Here is a 17,410-nt window from a genome sequence, read left to right as displayed (position 1 = left end):
TTAGTAGGAGTACAAGAAAGTCAAGGGGTTATTATTTATAGTTCTGTTATTCCCCTTTCACCCCCAATTAAGTAGCTGTAATGAATAAACAAAAAAGAGTAAAATGGGGGAAATTAAATCTGCAACAGAATCAGAAAATTTTATGAATACATAAAATCATATGAGCATTATTATGACAACTGGGTAGAACAGCTTCAGACACCTTAAACCATGCTAATTTGTATTATTGATCAAACTACTTCATCTGCACAAACAAAACACTTTCCAGCATTGCAAACACACATTTTCCATGAAAACCCACCACTGATACCATATACTTCATTCAACTGAGGAAGACGTGGCTGTCCCCACCTGACATATGACATGACTAAGAAAAAAAATCTTGTATTTGCCTTGTCCAGTTTGACAGTCATAATAGGACAGCAACTATTTAAACCCATTCCATTTTGGGTGCCAAAGGAGAAAAGAGAGGGAAGCGATGAGATTAGCAATTACTTTTCACATAGGAGCATGGCCTGGGAGACATCTTCTGCATTATCAATTCCAATCCTGTGTCATCACAAGGAACTGTACCAGATAATCCTTCCATTGATTTGTCAAGCTTATCTTAAAATCCAGTTAGGTTTTTTCAGTTTCATGCTTCTCCTGCTCACTGATTTGACAACTAGCAACCCATTTTCTCAATTCCAGTCTGAAAGTCATTTTCAATTTGTACAAATTTGTTCTTGTGACAACATCGTTCAGCTGAAGCAGTGCTTCTCATTCAGCACTATTTATCATCCCAAAGGACTCCGGGCAATAACAACATTCCCTCCCAGCCCATGTTCTACTGCTTGTAAACAGGTCACACCTTCTATCTTTCCCCTGATATTGGTGTTCTCTACTCTGCTCCAACCTGAACATGTCTTTCCCAAGTGACAAGAGTTATATGGTAAATTTCAGATGAACATCACACAGAGGACTTAAAAAGCTTTCCTAATGATATTCACATTATTGTCTTTACTGAGAAAAAATGATGAAGTAATAATTTAGCTTCACAGCTACAGCTGGATTATCTCTGATAGCCACCCCACTCTTACTTCACAGAAGATTACTTCTTTCTTTTTTTAAATTTAAAAAACAAAGAACCTTTCCCTATTTGCTTTAACAACCTCTAAAGGTCTATTTCAGCTTGAATTTTGGTAATTATCACTTCAGTCCTATAGTTTTAGACAAAACTGGCTGACTCTTTTCTCCTGTTCTTTTTTTGGCTGGCTATTTATTTTTTTTTATCTTCCTCAAAGGGGTTTTTTTCATACCACAAGGTTTGATGTCCCTTCCTACACTAAAAATGAACTCTGACTCCTGGGTTAAATAAGGTGCTTGAGCACCACTAAAGACCATGCAACACCACAATTATATGTACTCAGGTATGTCAACATATTGCTCTCAAACAGACCATAATTTATTTCCTGAAGTTAAGTGTCTTGTTTTATATTCTCAGAGTACTTATAAAGGCATTATAATGTGACATGTATTAATAAGAATGATGTATTAAAATTAAAACATTAATATGATTTCTTTCTAAATCATGGCTTGTTTGTGAAAAAATTGCTGTTACAATGCACTCCAGGTATTTTATCTGTTAGAAATAATAATTTATATGAGCACAGTAAAGCTCCCTCAGGAAGGCAGTGACCTTGGAAAATGCCTATTGCATGTGCCAGAACATTTGCTTTCCAGTCCAATGCAGTCTGCATTCTATGCATAGAATTTTTACCCAAAGACATGAAAGTTTGAAAAGTAAAATGGGGAGTGGCAAACACAAAGAAGAGTGTAACTGGAAGTATGATGATTTCAAACCTGAACAGATTGTATTTTTCTACCAGAAACCCATACTTCCCAACAACTTAGAACTGAAAGACGCCTCATCTTCTACTGGGAACAAAGGAAAAAAGAACTGCAATTTCAGATTTGCTCCTTGATATTTCACTTTCAGGTCAAATGTGTAGTTTTGTGTTAACCTACTTTATTCCCCAGTTTAATGTCACCAGACATCTTCAGATCAAAACTTCTTTTACCCTCCATGGAAAATGTGTTCCTCCCTTGATCTCTCTGCACTGGTTTTGGGCTCCAAATACTCAGGGCACATTCCCAAAGGTTGAGGGCACTCACACTCCTCCTGCACCTTTCTAAACATCCCTCATGCAGAGGAAAGGTCTGATAGACTTTGCTCACACACGGGTAGAAGGCTCCTGCCTTTGGATCAGGCACTTGCTGTCTCACAGCCACATTCCTGGGTAGGCTCAGGATTATGAGCTGTGTGGTCATGGAGCCACTCCTAGAAACACAGTACAGAAACAGCCTCCTCCCTGTGCATGATGAACAAAAACAGGTGTGGAGAGTGGGCTGTCTACACAGAGATTTACATACATTATAACACAACCTATTTACTGCAGTTTTATTTGTCTGGATTTCACTGAAACAGACACGAATCATACATCACTTTTGATATCAAACTTGGCAGTAGGAAAAAAATGTTACAGTAAGACACAGGGCAGGGCAAGAGGTGAAGGAGATGGTACCTTTTTTTAATTAAGAATTTGGATGCACAGCATTTCCTAACTGCTTCTTGCAAATTAAAAGGATTTTTTTTCTAATGAAAGAGCTCATTCCAATTCACAAATGAGATATTTCAACTGCTGTAATTTTAACATTACTTTTTCAAGAGATTTTGTTCTGATGATGTTAAACATTATTATTTTACAAGTGAAAAGTGAAATATTTTAATTTACCGAAGCTTATTATGATCACTTTACAGCAAAACAAGATCCTCAAGTCAACAGAAGTTTTCTGATCGGTTTCAATGGAAAAAGAAGTAGGGTCAAAATCCAGGGGACTCGCCACACCAGTGAAAACACTTGCTCTCATATTTGTTTCTTTAATAGAATTTAAGCTAGGGAAATGAACTTAAACTTCAATTACACACTGGTAAATGGTGAGCCAAACTATGCTTTCAAGCTTCCTACTCTCTACAATTCATGGAAATACAAAGTCATTAAGAAGTCATTGTGAAACATCTGTGTTTTGCCTAGGCCGAGTAATGGACAGTAAATACACCCACAACTAATCCACTGTGGTTCTCTGTCCATCCACAATGGGAAACTTCTTAGCCAGTTAAGAAAAAACAGTCAAGATAACATAGCTGAGTCTCAATATTAACAGGAGAAGCTTCTAACTTTGGGTGTAGAGATGAGACCTCTTTCCCTGGCATTGGTCACCTCAGCTGATGATATGAAAATGTAATGCACCATATGTTATGCAGCTTAAGGATGAAGTATTAAAATAGCCACTGTAATGTTTTTATTCTTTGGGACAGAGACCAGAACCACCATGGAAATACAGAGAATTACACCAACTCTAAATTCCAAGAGTCAACTCATTTTGATTTCACAAAGTTTCTTCTTTGCATTCATTCCTCTGGATTCTACTCATGTCCATGTGTACTTAGAAACCAACTTCCTATGAGAGGATTGCACCTGTACTGCACCTGGCTAGTTCTGGAAAGTGCTAAAACTGCAATTAAAATCAAGTACATGCTCAGGTGTCTTCCTAAACAAGAATGACTATAAGCAAACTTTCAGGAGACTTCCCACATCAGGAACCTCCTTATTCCCCTCAGAAAGCCAAGATTCTTCATCAAAGATTTCTCCATGAGTAGTTTTTCTCTTAAAATTTGTATAAGGAAAATACTTTGCCATAAGACCTTTTTTTCGGATCAGATGAAAGCAAAGAGACAGCTTGGTTTCTGATGTACTTAATTATTTTCATTTCATCTGTGCTCCTCTTAAGGTCTGTAAAGTAAGTTGAAATGAGGATGAGTTAAAGTAATTCCTAAAGTCAGCCTCTCTAATGTCCATACAACTCTGGCTGACCCTCTGGACTAGTCTGAAAAAGGGCGCTGAACATCAAAACTACTTTCAGTGATGCAAACCCAACTATTTTGATAATTCAGAGAAAGCATAAAACAAAATTTAAGGAAAGCAAATAAACAACAGAATAGTCAAATAGAAACAGAATATAATTTAAATTGACTTAGCAAAGGGGAAGCAGCCTAGGCTTTTCTTTTACATGAGGTGTATTCAGGTGTAGAACGACCTGTGATATCCAAATCTAAAATGAGTTGACATTCTCATCTGAATTTGGCACTTTAAGTCATCATTTATTTTAGCAAGCCTGTTGCTCAAGAAATTATGGTTAAAGGAGATGCATTATATTTTTTCAAGTTCATCAAGAAAGTATGTCCATATATTTTGATATCATTAACTCAGTTTTGTCTTTAAAAAAGACACTATAACTTATAGTCGAATGTTCAAAGAGAGAAATGCAGTAAATAAGGATTTATTTCCTTTCACATTCTGAGAAAAACACATGCAGAACTTGGAAAATCCAAATTCAACTTCTTCCTGAAAGATTTGAACCAAAGTTTCAATCACTCAGACAAGTTTCCTCTTCACTAGAGCAGAAAATATTTTCCATAGATAGTAGCCTTTATTTTGGAGCTTCTCTAGCTGCTAAGAGGAAAACATGACGACACCCAAATGGTTTGGACATGCTTTGTAAAGTACAAAGCCCACATTAAAATCTGCTCTTGTGCTACAAATAGGTCAGGAACCAGAGCCCTCAGCTTCCTTTGTGAAATCTGCCCAGGTCTTGGGTATCTCCAATTGATTTGTTGCTTTCCCCGAAGGGATACTCCTGGAAGAAAGTCAGAGATACTGGTTTCAGGAATACACTTCGGAAATTCAAAAATTGAACAAAGTAAATCTTTTAAGAAAAGGGAAAAAAAATCTTTGAACACAGTTCTTTCCTGTGGCACTGCAATTTACATACCACAGACCTGCTCCTGAAGGTATTGCAAGAAGTAGCAAAGCTGTCTCTGATATGATTGAAAACTATTAGAACTTGTGCCTTAGGCTGTGGAAGCTGACAGCTGTTCAGAAAGTCTCACAGACATCGACTTGGACACAATCCCTATATACCCTTGAGAACTTGATTTTACCCGTGAGAAGCCTAGTATCAATAAGAAGCAAGAAACCATAAACAACTGATGAAGAATGCACAGATGCGCTAGGGAGGCTGTTATTCGCTTAGAATTGTTTTCTAATGGGTGTTAGCTGCAAGTAACCAGTAGTTTTATGTGGTGTTAACGTAGAAGCCAATAGAGACACAGCACGAGTGCCTAACCACTGCACAAAAGAGGCCTTATAGAAATAAAGGGTGCATTTGCCATTGCCTGGAGTTGTCAGTGTATATATTTGTCGTGACCCATCTCTACAGCTACATTAGGCTTATTAGATAATTCACTACAATTTTTCCTTACATGTTGAAAAAACTAAATTACAACTTTACCTTTGACAGTCTGATCCACATCCTATTCTAATCAGTTTCTAATGCACTGTTTCAAAATCAAGGGGCATGAAATCAATTAGATCTTGAAAAAAAATATGGACAGTCTCTACAAAGACCTGGATACCTGAAGTCTTTAAATAGAAAAGCAACAAAAGGCTCAGGAGGAAAATAAAGATTAAAACAATGGTGGACTTGGATTCCATTAAAATTTCTGTTTAATACATAGAAGAATGTAACTGGCAGTTTATAAAAGCACAAGCAGCAGAAACAGAGTCCAACAAAATAAGCACATATTCAAAACAAGGTACTGCAAAAAGTTGTCACCAATCATATTATAGCAGCCAACCACAGAAAATAAGGAAGTTTGATGAATCTGATATGCTTATATGTCCCCTCCTTTTTGCCATAAAGAAAAATAATCCTGAGTTTGCTTTCAGGCAAACAGATTGAAACTTCTCCTTCAAAACAGAAATAAAAAGAACCAGCACAACAGCATTGTTCCATTTACATATGCTTAGAATTGTCAGCTGCACATTGGGATTTGTGACATAACTAAGTCTGTAATTAATAAACAATTAACTAAGTTTACATGTTTTTAAAATGTTCTTTTTTTTCTTAAATTATATTTTTACACTGTATGAATACAACTCGAAAAATCTCCTTTGCATATAGTCAAAACTCTTGTTATGGAAATCAGGTATAAGTAATTTTAGTTTATGAAAAGCAAGAAGGAATTCTAGTGTGGGTTTGGTCATTTTTTAAATAACTGTTGGAAACTAGATGACTGTAATAGATGGATAAATTACTGCAAATATTTTCACCTAAAATATTTCTTTTTCTTCAGTCATTTCAAGCAATACATCTCATCTTTCAATCACCAAATAAAAAATTAACAGCTTTCTGAATTGCTTAAACACAGCAATGATTTCAAACACTGAACTCATACTTTGTCTTACTCAAAAATATGAAAGCTATTACAAACTAGGTACAAATTGTTTAAAAACTATTTGTTTCCAAAGGGACTGGCATCTTCCAAGAAGGGAAGGAATCTTTTCCTTGTTTGAATGTTAATCCTGAAAATATTCAGACCTGACTCCATACCATTAACATTGGGATAGGGAGGTCTTGTTTTGTGAAGGTGAAGCATGTCCTTGGGTATGATCTCACCTTTCCTGTGTTCTGCACTCATTGCACACCTCTGCCTTCTCCTCTTGCATCCTACCTTGGAGCTATTTTGGAGGCTGCAGGCATAGGAGTCTGAAGCACAGCACTGGCTTGTGCTTCGCATTTAAATTGTCCAGCAGACTTGCAAACCCCCACCAAGTATTTCTGGCTGAAATTGTAGGTAAGGTCACTCTTTTCTGGGCTTAAACATGGCCAGGGAATTTTTTCCCTCTACAAAAGATTGCAGTGCTAAGGACAAAACCATCAGAGGTAATCCAACATTTCAGGCAAAATTTGCACCAGTGAAATTAAACCAGGAGTACACCAAAGGTTTGGACTTTATTCCAAGTAAACACTGATACAAAGCAAGTTCTACAATGAAACTATGGAAGCTACAGGTAGGTCTCTTTAAAAAACACTTTCACCACACTATACTGGAGCATATTCCCATTCTTTAATAAGGCACATGCTTAGAATGAAGCCAGGCAGGGCTGCTCAGGAAAAGGCAGGGAATGTCTCCTTTGTCAGTCGAGGTTGGAAGACTGCCAAGTTCTCCCCTTTCCCCTGGTCTGGAGGGATGGAGAAAAGGAGCTTTGTCTAAGCAGAGGCTCAGGGAGTTCAGCTCATCACCAGTAGTCACAATGATTCCCACAAGGACCTTTTAGAATTAACACCAGCTAAACCAGACAGATACCCAGTGCTTACAACTTCCAGGCCAGCTTTACGCAAATGAAGGATGAGGAGCAACAACAAACATTTACTAAATAGCTGCGCATAATTGAAGTTGCAGCAGTAGCAGTAGCAGTAGCATAGCCCAACATAATTTGATGCTGAGTATATTACCAGGATAAAAAAAGGCTTGAAGATCTCTTTTGATATGTCACCATGTAGCACTGCCTAATAGAGCAGGAAGAGGTTCTTAGGTGGACAGTTACAGTGGCTCTGGTGCATCCAGCATGCGTTAATACACCTATCACACTTTCTCAGTTTGATTTCACTGATTTCATTAACAACTTAAATATCTTGGTATTTTCCCCATACTTGAGAGAGAAACATCCTCATGAGTTATCAAGATTTTGAATCACAAGAATGTAAATATGTTATTCCCCTGCTTATGGTTTTGAGTCTTACATTGGGGGCTTCGTTTCAAACAAGGTAAAAGGTGATTATTACCACGTGTATAACTAGCTTCAAGGAGAGAAGTTATTATGAGTAAATTCCTCTTCCCATTTTCAGTCAGAAGTCAAATTACCATAGATTTCACTGCCCTAGAGCACTGGTTTTGCTAAACTTGATGTTTACTTGTTTATGGCTCAAATTCAGGAAGGTATCTATGTATTATAATCTGAGTTCATCATTTTCCTAGGCTTATATACCTAAAGTATAAAATACAAAAAGTGTATACAATGTAACACAACCTTAGATGTCATTAGGATGAAGATTAAATATCACAATTAGTTTCTTATTATACTAATTTCTTTAGTTTAGGATTGTGATTATTAATGCTATTTTATCAAGTACATTTATACCAAAAATAAGCCAAAAGAAAAAAAATATAGGCAATGCACACTTTAAAGAGGTGCTTTTATATCATAAATATGGCTGCATGTCTTATATGTTGCCAGAATATTTTAAAAATAAGTAACTGCAAACATTAAAGGATCCGATATTGAAATATGCTATGTATCCATAATTTCTCTCTAAGCCACAAGAGAAATCTAGGTAATAAATGCAGTTAAAATTCATGTCAACTGTTTCCTTTCTGCCTTTTGTTAGTTTTTATATACTTAACTGATATCTCTTTGTTGCACAGCCTTTCCAGGGCAAACAAGAAAAATGACAACACTTCAGGTGATTTAGGAAACAAAGCCTATCACAAGTGAAGTACAGAGGTGTCACAGTCACAGTTAGGCCTTAGATCATAAGATATTGCTGTAGTTATATTTTAAAGCAAGATTAATTTCAAATATTTGGCTCATAATTCATCTACAGATGAGTGCACTTGAGGATGAAGGCTGAAAGCATCAACATGATTCCTATGTATGACCTTGAGTACAGTAAAGAAAATGTGATAATGTGTGTAGTAAGGTAAAACCATAGGATTTTCCAAACATACCTGCCAACTGGATGATGCCATGTCTTGCAACATCATAGTAGGGGTGATTGATATTTAGCTCAGGATTCTCAAGTGGTGAAGGCAGAAATGTTTCTTCCTGTTCTGAGTGTGTATCATCCATTTCATCTTTCTGCAGTTCTAAAGGAGCAAGCGAGAACACAGAAGTGTTCATGAACAGCGAAAAACTTCTGTCTCTGATACACCATTGAAGGGTTGAATTTTAGCTCAGTTTGACAAAACCACAGGTCTTTATCACTATCCATTGCAGTTACAAGTCAGCTTCTTGTTCTTTACACTTTCTCTTGTGTGGGAAAAGAAAGTCTTCAATACCCCAGATCTATCTTCACACACTCCTTAAGATTAATATCTCCTGTGATGCTCACAAAAATCTCTATGACTGGACAGCTGGCATGCTGAGACCTTGCTATTCATGACTGCTGTTGTTGTCTCGTAATTTTTTACACTCCCTTAATCTGCCTGGATCCATCTACAACTTCCTGCATTTTATTTCAAGGTTGCCCAAACAGAGAAGCCGAACTTGCAGCTGCTGCCATATCCATTGACAGCTACTCCACATTAACACCTCATGTGAACACTCTCCAGAGCAGATTCACAGCTTACATAAGGGTAGCAAATTGCAAACAAATCTCCATCTCACCTTCCCCAAAACCCACTGTCCCCTTGAAATGCTTTAACCTTCTGAACCTGGAATGGGCAAGGCAGCCAAGTGTCCATCCAGCATATACTCCAGCTAGAGGCCAAGTAAGGGTGTAAATTACTGCTCAAAAGCCCAGTAAAATCTCAGTAAAATGGGCAGCCTTCTCCCAACTTCAGTAGATTCTGGACTAGATACTAGAAGTAATATATACTCAATACTGAAAAGAGCAACACTGTGTTAATCTTGTTCCAGGACTTTCTGGGTTTGTTGGGGGTTTTGTTTCACACCCAAGTTTTTTCCAAACTGTTGTAAGATTAAAAAAAAAGCTCATACTAAGTACATATCCAAATGAACAGAATCTGGGGTAATTAGTAATAACTAATACACAAGTGTCTTGGTGGCTTAAGAGAAGACACAGATAAAGAGAAAAACTAACGGTTTATGGTGCACCACCTGCAGTACATCATCCACCTCTTTTTATCTTGCAGGTTTTAATAAGGTAGAACTAACATTTTTATCTATCAGTTTGGACACTTGGAAGAGTCTGCTGGACATGGTGCTGAGCCATTTTGTCTGAACTGTGCCTTTGCTAAGAGAAGTTGGACCACATTACTCCTAAGGTCCCCTTCCAACCTGGCATTCCATTATTGTATGATCTATAACATTACTAGTGTCACATTAAAAAGTACTAGAACATTTTGTCTTCTCATCATCTGCATAGTTCATGTTCCTTGACCAACATGCAGGGCACACTAGGGCAGAGAAAATAAATAATGATTTCAGACAGATTTATGTGCCAGCAGCTAGTAAGTTTTAGAGAAAAACTCAAATATTTTGGAATGTTTTCCACTCACAGTTTCTCAGTATCTTTCTATCCTGCAACCAGCCACATGAAGGCTTTATTGTCTCATTTTTAACATTATTTGTACCAAAAAAGCATTTCACAAGGATGAAACATGCCACTGGTGGCTGGGCTTCTCCAAAACACAAAGGATTCAGCAACGTGTACCACTTTTACATTTCTTTATGTCTGAATTCACATAAAAGCCTTCTCAGAAAATAAATCAGGAAAAAAAATCTGCCTTTAGACAGACAGCATTAGAGTCCTCTTCATATACACAAAAATGTTTAAACTCCTATTATTTCCAAAACGTGTATTTTTCTACCTTTTAAAAGCTTATCATACATAAAAAGCTACACTAACCTTAACTGAGAAAGTATTCTTCGACTTTACTGAATGGTTTTTCCCCAAAAGCTGGGAAGAATAATAATGCAAACATAATGCAGTAGGTAAATTCCACAATTTTTTCTTTGTAAAAATATTTAAGTCATGTTAAAGCTCAGAACAAGTAAAGCACTATTTTGTTTATTAGGGGTTTTGCTTTTTTTTTTTTCCGTTCATATCTGGGCACCGTAACCACCTAAGGCAAGAAAGTTCCAAAGGGAAAAGAGAAAAGGAAATAGTAGATGCTCATCTGTGAGTATGTGAAGTGGGAGCTGTGTTATTAAAAGTGGAGAGTATGCTCAAAAAATACAAAAGAAACAACCAATCTGACTTTGAGATGTTCCAAAGTGTTGGGGTTCATCCCCCCTGCCATGTAGCCCTACAAAAATAAACAAAGGAAGCTATCATCACAATGTGGCACATTTTATGTGCTACACAAATAGCAAAAGAAACAAAAAACCCACCCTAGAAATCCTACTGCCCAGTTGTTGTACAGGAAAAACCTTGTTGACATTTGGCTACCATTTTCTTACAAGAGTGTTATAAAAGTATTGTAAAACTGCAATCTAAAAAAAAGAAAAGCTATGAATTAATAACAAAGAGTTCGAACAAACAGACCTTTTTTTATTTCAGGGGGGTTGTTCCTCAAAGTACTTAAGTATTACACAACATTAATGACAAATATCAGAATTTCTGACTAATTCACTCCTGAAAAGAACTTAAAACTTATTTTTTTCTTGATGTAGATGTTGATATATACACTCCGTACCCTCACACCAGGTCACTTTTCTATAGCAATTCTAAGTTTTATATACCTCATACTTCACATGAAAGAGCGCATGAAAATTTCAAGAGAGCGCTAACATATAAAAAACCCCCACAGTTCCTGTGTGTAATCACTGCTTTTTGTCAAAGCTCTGTGCTTAGCAAACAGAATACTAAGGAACACACTCAAAATTATCATCAGGACCAAAAAACAGGATTTAGAGGATCTGTTTCCCCAAGCAGCTGCTCCAAAAAGCAAAATGAGTACTTCCAAATTAGTACTTCCCTTACATTAAAAACCCAGAGTCAGGTGTGGGGGTGAGAAAGAAATTGAGCTTTTAGGCCTCTCCTTTGAATTTCTTTTACCCCCTTGGTTTACATCAGTTTGGTATGATCTGAACATGTTAAATAAAAACAAAATGGGCAAATTCATGGCCTGGTGGTTGAAAAAAGGCATACACAAGCATGTCTGCCAAGACATTAGATTTTGTATTGCTCCTTCAAATCACTCAAACTGGGAAATTATTTTGGACCAAAAAAAGTCCAGACAGTTTGCCTGCTTGCTGCAGGTTCTACCACTTAGAATATTTTCATAAACTTACCAGGTATTTTGTAACAATCTTACTTGTTCCTTGTTGAAAATAATTAGGTCCACTTACAGGAAACTCAATTTAATTAAGTCCATACACACAGGGGAAAGTCCCATTAAGTTCAAAAAAGAACATTATCCCATTTCTCACTGAGCACTGATATTCTTTTAAAAAAGAGCACTTCTGGGTCAGATTTGTATTACTATTAAAAATGCATAGTGATTGATAGTCCAATTAGTACTTTATTATTGATAGATATTGATATTCAGATATTTCTAAGATTCACAGTTAGTAACTGATGTGATAATGTATTTTTTTTAGCAATTAATCTGTACCAGGTATGGTAGATTATTTAGTGAGATGGCTTGCTCATAAGTACTTGGTATATTATCTGCTTATCTGCACCTGTGATGGTCAGGAATAAACGATGCATAAATAACTACTGTGAATGAACAAAATTTAAATGTGTTTATGAAGCCAAGCTGCAAAAAAAGGAAATGAGGATAAAATAAGGAAAGCTGACTTTTTCTATCTTATCTGAACATTTTCTCACATTTGTTCCTAAACAAAAGGTTTACATTTTGTAGGAATGTAAGGACTTGAAGAAGTTTTCAAGGACCTGTGAATTCATACTTTCAGAGCAAACAAAGCCAATGTTCACTATATCTGAGCTTCATGGACTTCATCCCGACCAAGTATTTCCAAAATCTCTTAAAAGGAAATGGGGCTTTACCTTCCTTCTGAAGTACCTATTTACCTCAGGCCTTTCCAGTCTATTGAATTTAAACCATAAACCATGAATGAAATCATAAGTCATAAAAATTAGGCTATATCTTTGACACCAGAATGCTTTTTAGATGGCGTGAGTAATAAAGGTCTCAATAAATTTATAGAAGAAGGAAAAAAAGCCATCTTCTTCTGCCGCTGCTTGAAGGAAAAAAATAAATACAATCCTTCAATACATAGCATGGGACAAAATACAGCTTCTCCTTCATACTAATTACTAATGCTAGTTAGAAGTAGTGGCTCGGTCTAGAGAGGGCAGATTTAAATCTCCCCCAAAACTTGCTGAAAGACATCTGGCTTTTCAACCTCAAAATTACTGTACAAGTGAGGCTAACTATGATAGCGCTAAAACATTTACAAATGTTTAACACAAAAAGTTATTGGGAAGCTAGAAATTATTTACATGGAATCAAAGAATAAGGGAAGTGGGGAAGAAGCCATCTGCCTGGTTTTCAGCTTACTGTTCCCTTGGGGCTACAATTAGAAAGTTTCCAGTTAGGAGACAAACTTAGTGTAGCACCCTCAGAAATTGATTTCCTGTTGACCGCAGCATTCTCTGTTCCTGGGAGATAACATAATCTCCTTAACAGTGTTCCCGTGCCACATATCACTGTTTCTAGTAAAGTCTCAGATTTAGTGCCTTCCCCAAACTCACTCCATCAGAAAGGTTATTAAAACAAAAAGCCCTGAAAAGAGCCAAACTACAAGCCTTTTATTAATAATAGAAAATTTGAAGTATTTTGCAAAATATCGCAGACTGTGTTCCTCCAGAGGCAAGGTTATTACTTGCTGACATCTCTAAAGGAGTATTACTTCAGCGGAAATGAAGGCAGTCACAAAACGAACTGCCTGGTAATGAACTCTCATCTACAGAGTCCAAACAAAGGCAAGAGATTCCTCCAACATTTGTCAAGGCACAGGCGTCTTTGACACCTATTCTTTTTGTACACTCAGCTGTCAGATATGTTCTTATTCAAATGTAAATAGTGTGGTTTCTCTTCATTTTTTTCTCTGATGTTCTTGCCTTCCACTGATATTCTTTGTTATTTTTAAACGGTGTGACAAGCTTACCGTGTAACATCAGTCTGCAATTTACATTTTGATAGGATGAGAATTCTGTGCAAAGCCAGTATCTGCTAAGGGGTATCAGATACAAAACCAGGTAAATGGGTTTCAGGAGATTATTTTATTATTTATAATACTGCAGGAAATTTGCTACAGAGTCTATAAACACAGCAATACATGAGCTGAGCGCATAATGTACTCATGAAAAATGTTTTCAAAACATTCTCCTTTCCTTCCCCTAGGTTGTCTGCCCTAAATAGTATTTTTCCACAGTGTATTTCCTACACAATGTCTACCAAACTTCAAGTCTATATTTCTCATTATCAGCTGGTTTCAGCTGTTTGGTATAGTGTATTTTCATATTCTTTACTGACCTGCCACTCATTCTTTGTTGGCAATACATTGGTGAAAATCAACAAATAGACACTGAGACTGACAGCAAGAGCACAGACAGGGCTCTGGTTCTTTGGGCCTCTCTCTGCTGAAATAATTTGACAACTCGAAAAGAAACCCAAAGAATTTGAATGCTGATGCCACACAGGTTGGTAAGTTAATATTTAGAATTATAGAATTATTATTTTGAAAAGTTCAATGCAAGTTTACAAAAGTTTATACTACTATGTATGGTTATTTCAATCAAATTTAAAAGCGTAATCACTATTCCTCACTGGAACTATATAAATTGATGACCATATCACTGAGCACAGAAAAATGTCATGCTAATATTTAAAGCAAAATATTAGAAATATTCCTGCAACTGTTTAGCATTTATTGTGTGCATAAAATATAACACTATTTGGGTTCTTACATGTTACATTGACACCTCTGCTCTTTCAGAATTAATAAAATCAGTAAAAAATTCATAATCGTGAAAACTGCCAGTTCTCCATACAAAATAACACTGTGCTATGTAGTATCACTACTCTGTCCCAGAAATAACACAAAAACTTACCTGGTTTTAAAGCTAACATGAAAAAATATTACGTTAAAATGGAAGAGGAAAAGGTAAAACCTAAATTTATATGTCCTTAAAAACAAACCAAATACTTTATTCTTTCTATATCACACTATTTTAGGGGATTTTGAGTCTCTCTTCATAGAATGATCAGAGAAGGAGCACACACAAAAGTCAATTCCTCAATGGATTGAGGCACAGCCTTGAAAATTAGAAAGAAAGGAAGACTGTCTCCCTGTCAAGAGCATCTGTGCTCTATCCTACCAAGTTCTACACTGATCAAACAGTGCTGATTTCTCTGCCAGCAATTTTCTACTGGGCTAATCCATTCAATTTCAACTTGGAAAACAGGTGAGCAGTGTTTACTCAGTGATGGTATATATTGTCCTATGCTTAGAAGCCAAAGTTCATGCAGTTGGGTCTTTTCAGTGCTTATTCCAGGATCATAGAATCACAGTCTGGTGTGGGTTGGAAAAAACCTTAAAGAGCATCTCATCCCACCCCCTGCCATGGGCAGGGACACCTTCCACTAGACAAGGTTGCTCCAAGCCCCATCCTGGCCTTGGACACAGCTTCTCTTTGCGAAAGCCTCACCACCCTCACAGGGAAGAATTTCATGATGACACTCACTTGATGAAACATTTTTCTACAGTTACACTGTATGTCCAACCTCTAAGTATATTGCACCTTGCCTGCCTTTATAATGCTTGTGATCACTGTCGCAGGACTGGAGCAGGTAAGGAAATCTTAAACCTTGACTCCCCATCACCAGTTTTCCTCTACTGGAAAACCTGTGATACACTGTCATTTCACTGACCACAAAATATGTGAGCACAATCTCTTCCCCGTACACCCTGCCATACCTTTTTATGCTGAAGGAGTCAAAAATCTATTTATGGGAAATAATTAAGCATGTCAGAGTGAAATAAAAAGTGTTTATTTTCTGCATATAAATACCTGTATGTATCAGACATTCTCGGTTCAGACAGCACTAAAGTAAAGGGACTATTTCTAGCCATTACTAGCATAGAGATTTTGGAAATACTTTTTTGTTGTCTGAAACAGTGCAGATATTTTCTTATCACATCCACTTGTTCATCTAGCACAGTACAAGCACATGAGGTAAAAAAAAAAGTGACTAATGTATAACCAATTGAAAGAAAACCTTTTAAATTTGCTCCATCATTAGGACAAAATTATCTGAACATGGATAAGTGGCTGCAATGCAATACAATACACTACATGTTTTGGATTCAGCATAACTGGTTGTGCCTGTTTGGCCAAATTTAGAAATATATCCTCTGAGAGAAGGCAGGTTACAACCAGCCCTCCCCCACCAGGCTCGGGGGAAAAAAAAAAAAAATTCCTCAAAGGAAAGTGAAAGAGATAAAAACTATTTATTTAACAAACACACAGGAAAAGGATAATGATGCTAAATAATAAAACCTCTCGCTCTGCTGAGAGAAACCTGGGAAAATTTCAGAGTTCTTCCATAGATCTCTCTCTCCCCCTCCTTGTCACTGGGACAGGGTGGTGGGCCCACCTCCAGGGCCAAGGCCTCGGTGGAAATTCCTCCCAATGTATTCTGATGTTGAAACAGTCCAGCAGAGAAAAAAAAGAAAAAACAAAGTCCCAGGAAAACAAAAGTTCAACTCTCTGTCTCTCTCCAGAGAAAGAAAAAGGGGCTGAAAAACTGGCCGAAAGCAAGCAGGGTGCTTTCCCCACTCTCACTCTGCTGCTGCAGATGAAAAAAAAACTCTATCTCTGTGTGACCTTGAACAAGCTGCAAACTGCTTTGAAGAAGTTTTGCTCCCCCCCCTCAGGCTCAGTTTAAAGGCATAGAAAGGCACAAAATTAATTCCTGGGCATAGGGCAGCGATATGGGATACACATCATAAAGTCACCCCAAGACACTGGTTATTGACTAAACAAAAATTACTATAATGTAATCATAATAAATGCTAATGATCAGTCATCTATGGAACTTGCTTCCAAATTAATACACTGTAGTACACACTAATGTGGCAGAATTATGTTGGGTTGAACTCATGTTTAACTAGCTTCCATCCCAAGGGATTACATACTTTCAGTTGCAGACAAGTGTATTTTTAAGATTGTGGGGTTTAATTAAATTCCTCTGACAAGTTTTTGAACAAAATGTTGGTGTATTGTGTAAAAAGGGTTCTTTTAATTGCATAATTATTCACTGGGGATTCTTCTGGCTGGAATAAATTAGGGCTTTTAAAATAAATTCATATTCTTCTTATATTTATGCAACACAGGTCAAGGTTTCTAGTTCTTGCCAAAATACCCAGGCTTACCATCATCCCTTCCACTTCTGAGCTGCACGAAACAGAACAGTACTGTAAAGTACTGGAGTTCCAAAAGCCATTTGATATGGTGATCATATAGCCCATGTTTAGCTATAAACAATTCAAAATCAAGTTAAATGATGGTAACAACACCTGTCATCTCACTGTTTCTTTATTTGCACTGGACTGTTTCTTAACCAGTGCACTGAAGACCCAGCTAGCTGTTGGTTTGCCCAAACCAATTACTTCTCCATTAACTCACAAGTATTAAGATTAAATATTTGCAACATGGCTAATTTGTTACGTTATGATAACTTACTGTGCAGGAAATGTAATGCTGTAAAGCATGGAAGTGTTTTACTTCAAGAGTTCAATGCACAGTG

At 36.9% G+C, this 17,410-nt stretch overlaps 1 protein-coding gene across 1 annotated transcript in view; it reads right to left on the bottom strand.

Annotated features, from left to right (window-relative positions):
- Positions 1-17,410, bottom strand: part of ARHGAP8 (Rho GTPase activating protein 8) — a 97,914-nt gene that overhangs the window by 47,526 nt on the left and 32,978 nt on the right. The window contains 1 exon segment of the mRNA XM_032105690.1: positions 8,672-8,809. Coding sequence (XP_031961581.1) covers positions 8,672-8,809 — 138 coding nt within the window.

This window comes from Corvus moneduloides, chromosome 4, assembly GCF_009650955.1.
Source record: "Corvus moneduloides isolate bCorMon1 chromosome 4, bCorMon1.pri, whole genome shotgun sequence".
Taxonomy (NCBI): Eukaryota; Metazoa; Chordata; class Aves; order Passeriformes; family Corvidae; genus Corvus; species Corvus moneduloides.
Note: the sequence above shows the minus strand (reverse complement) of the source record. Positions and strands in the feature narration are given on the sequence as shown.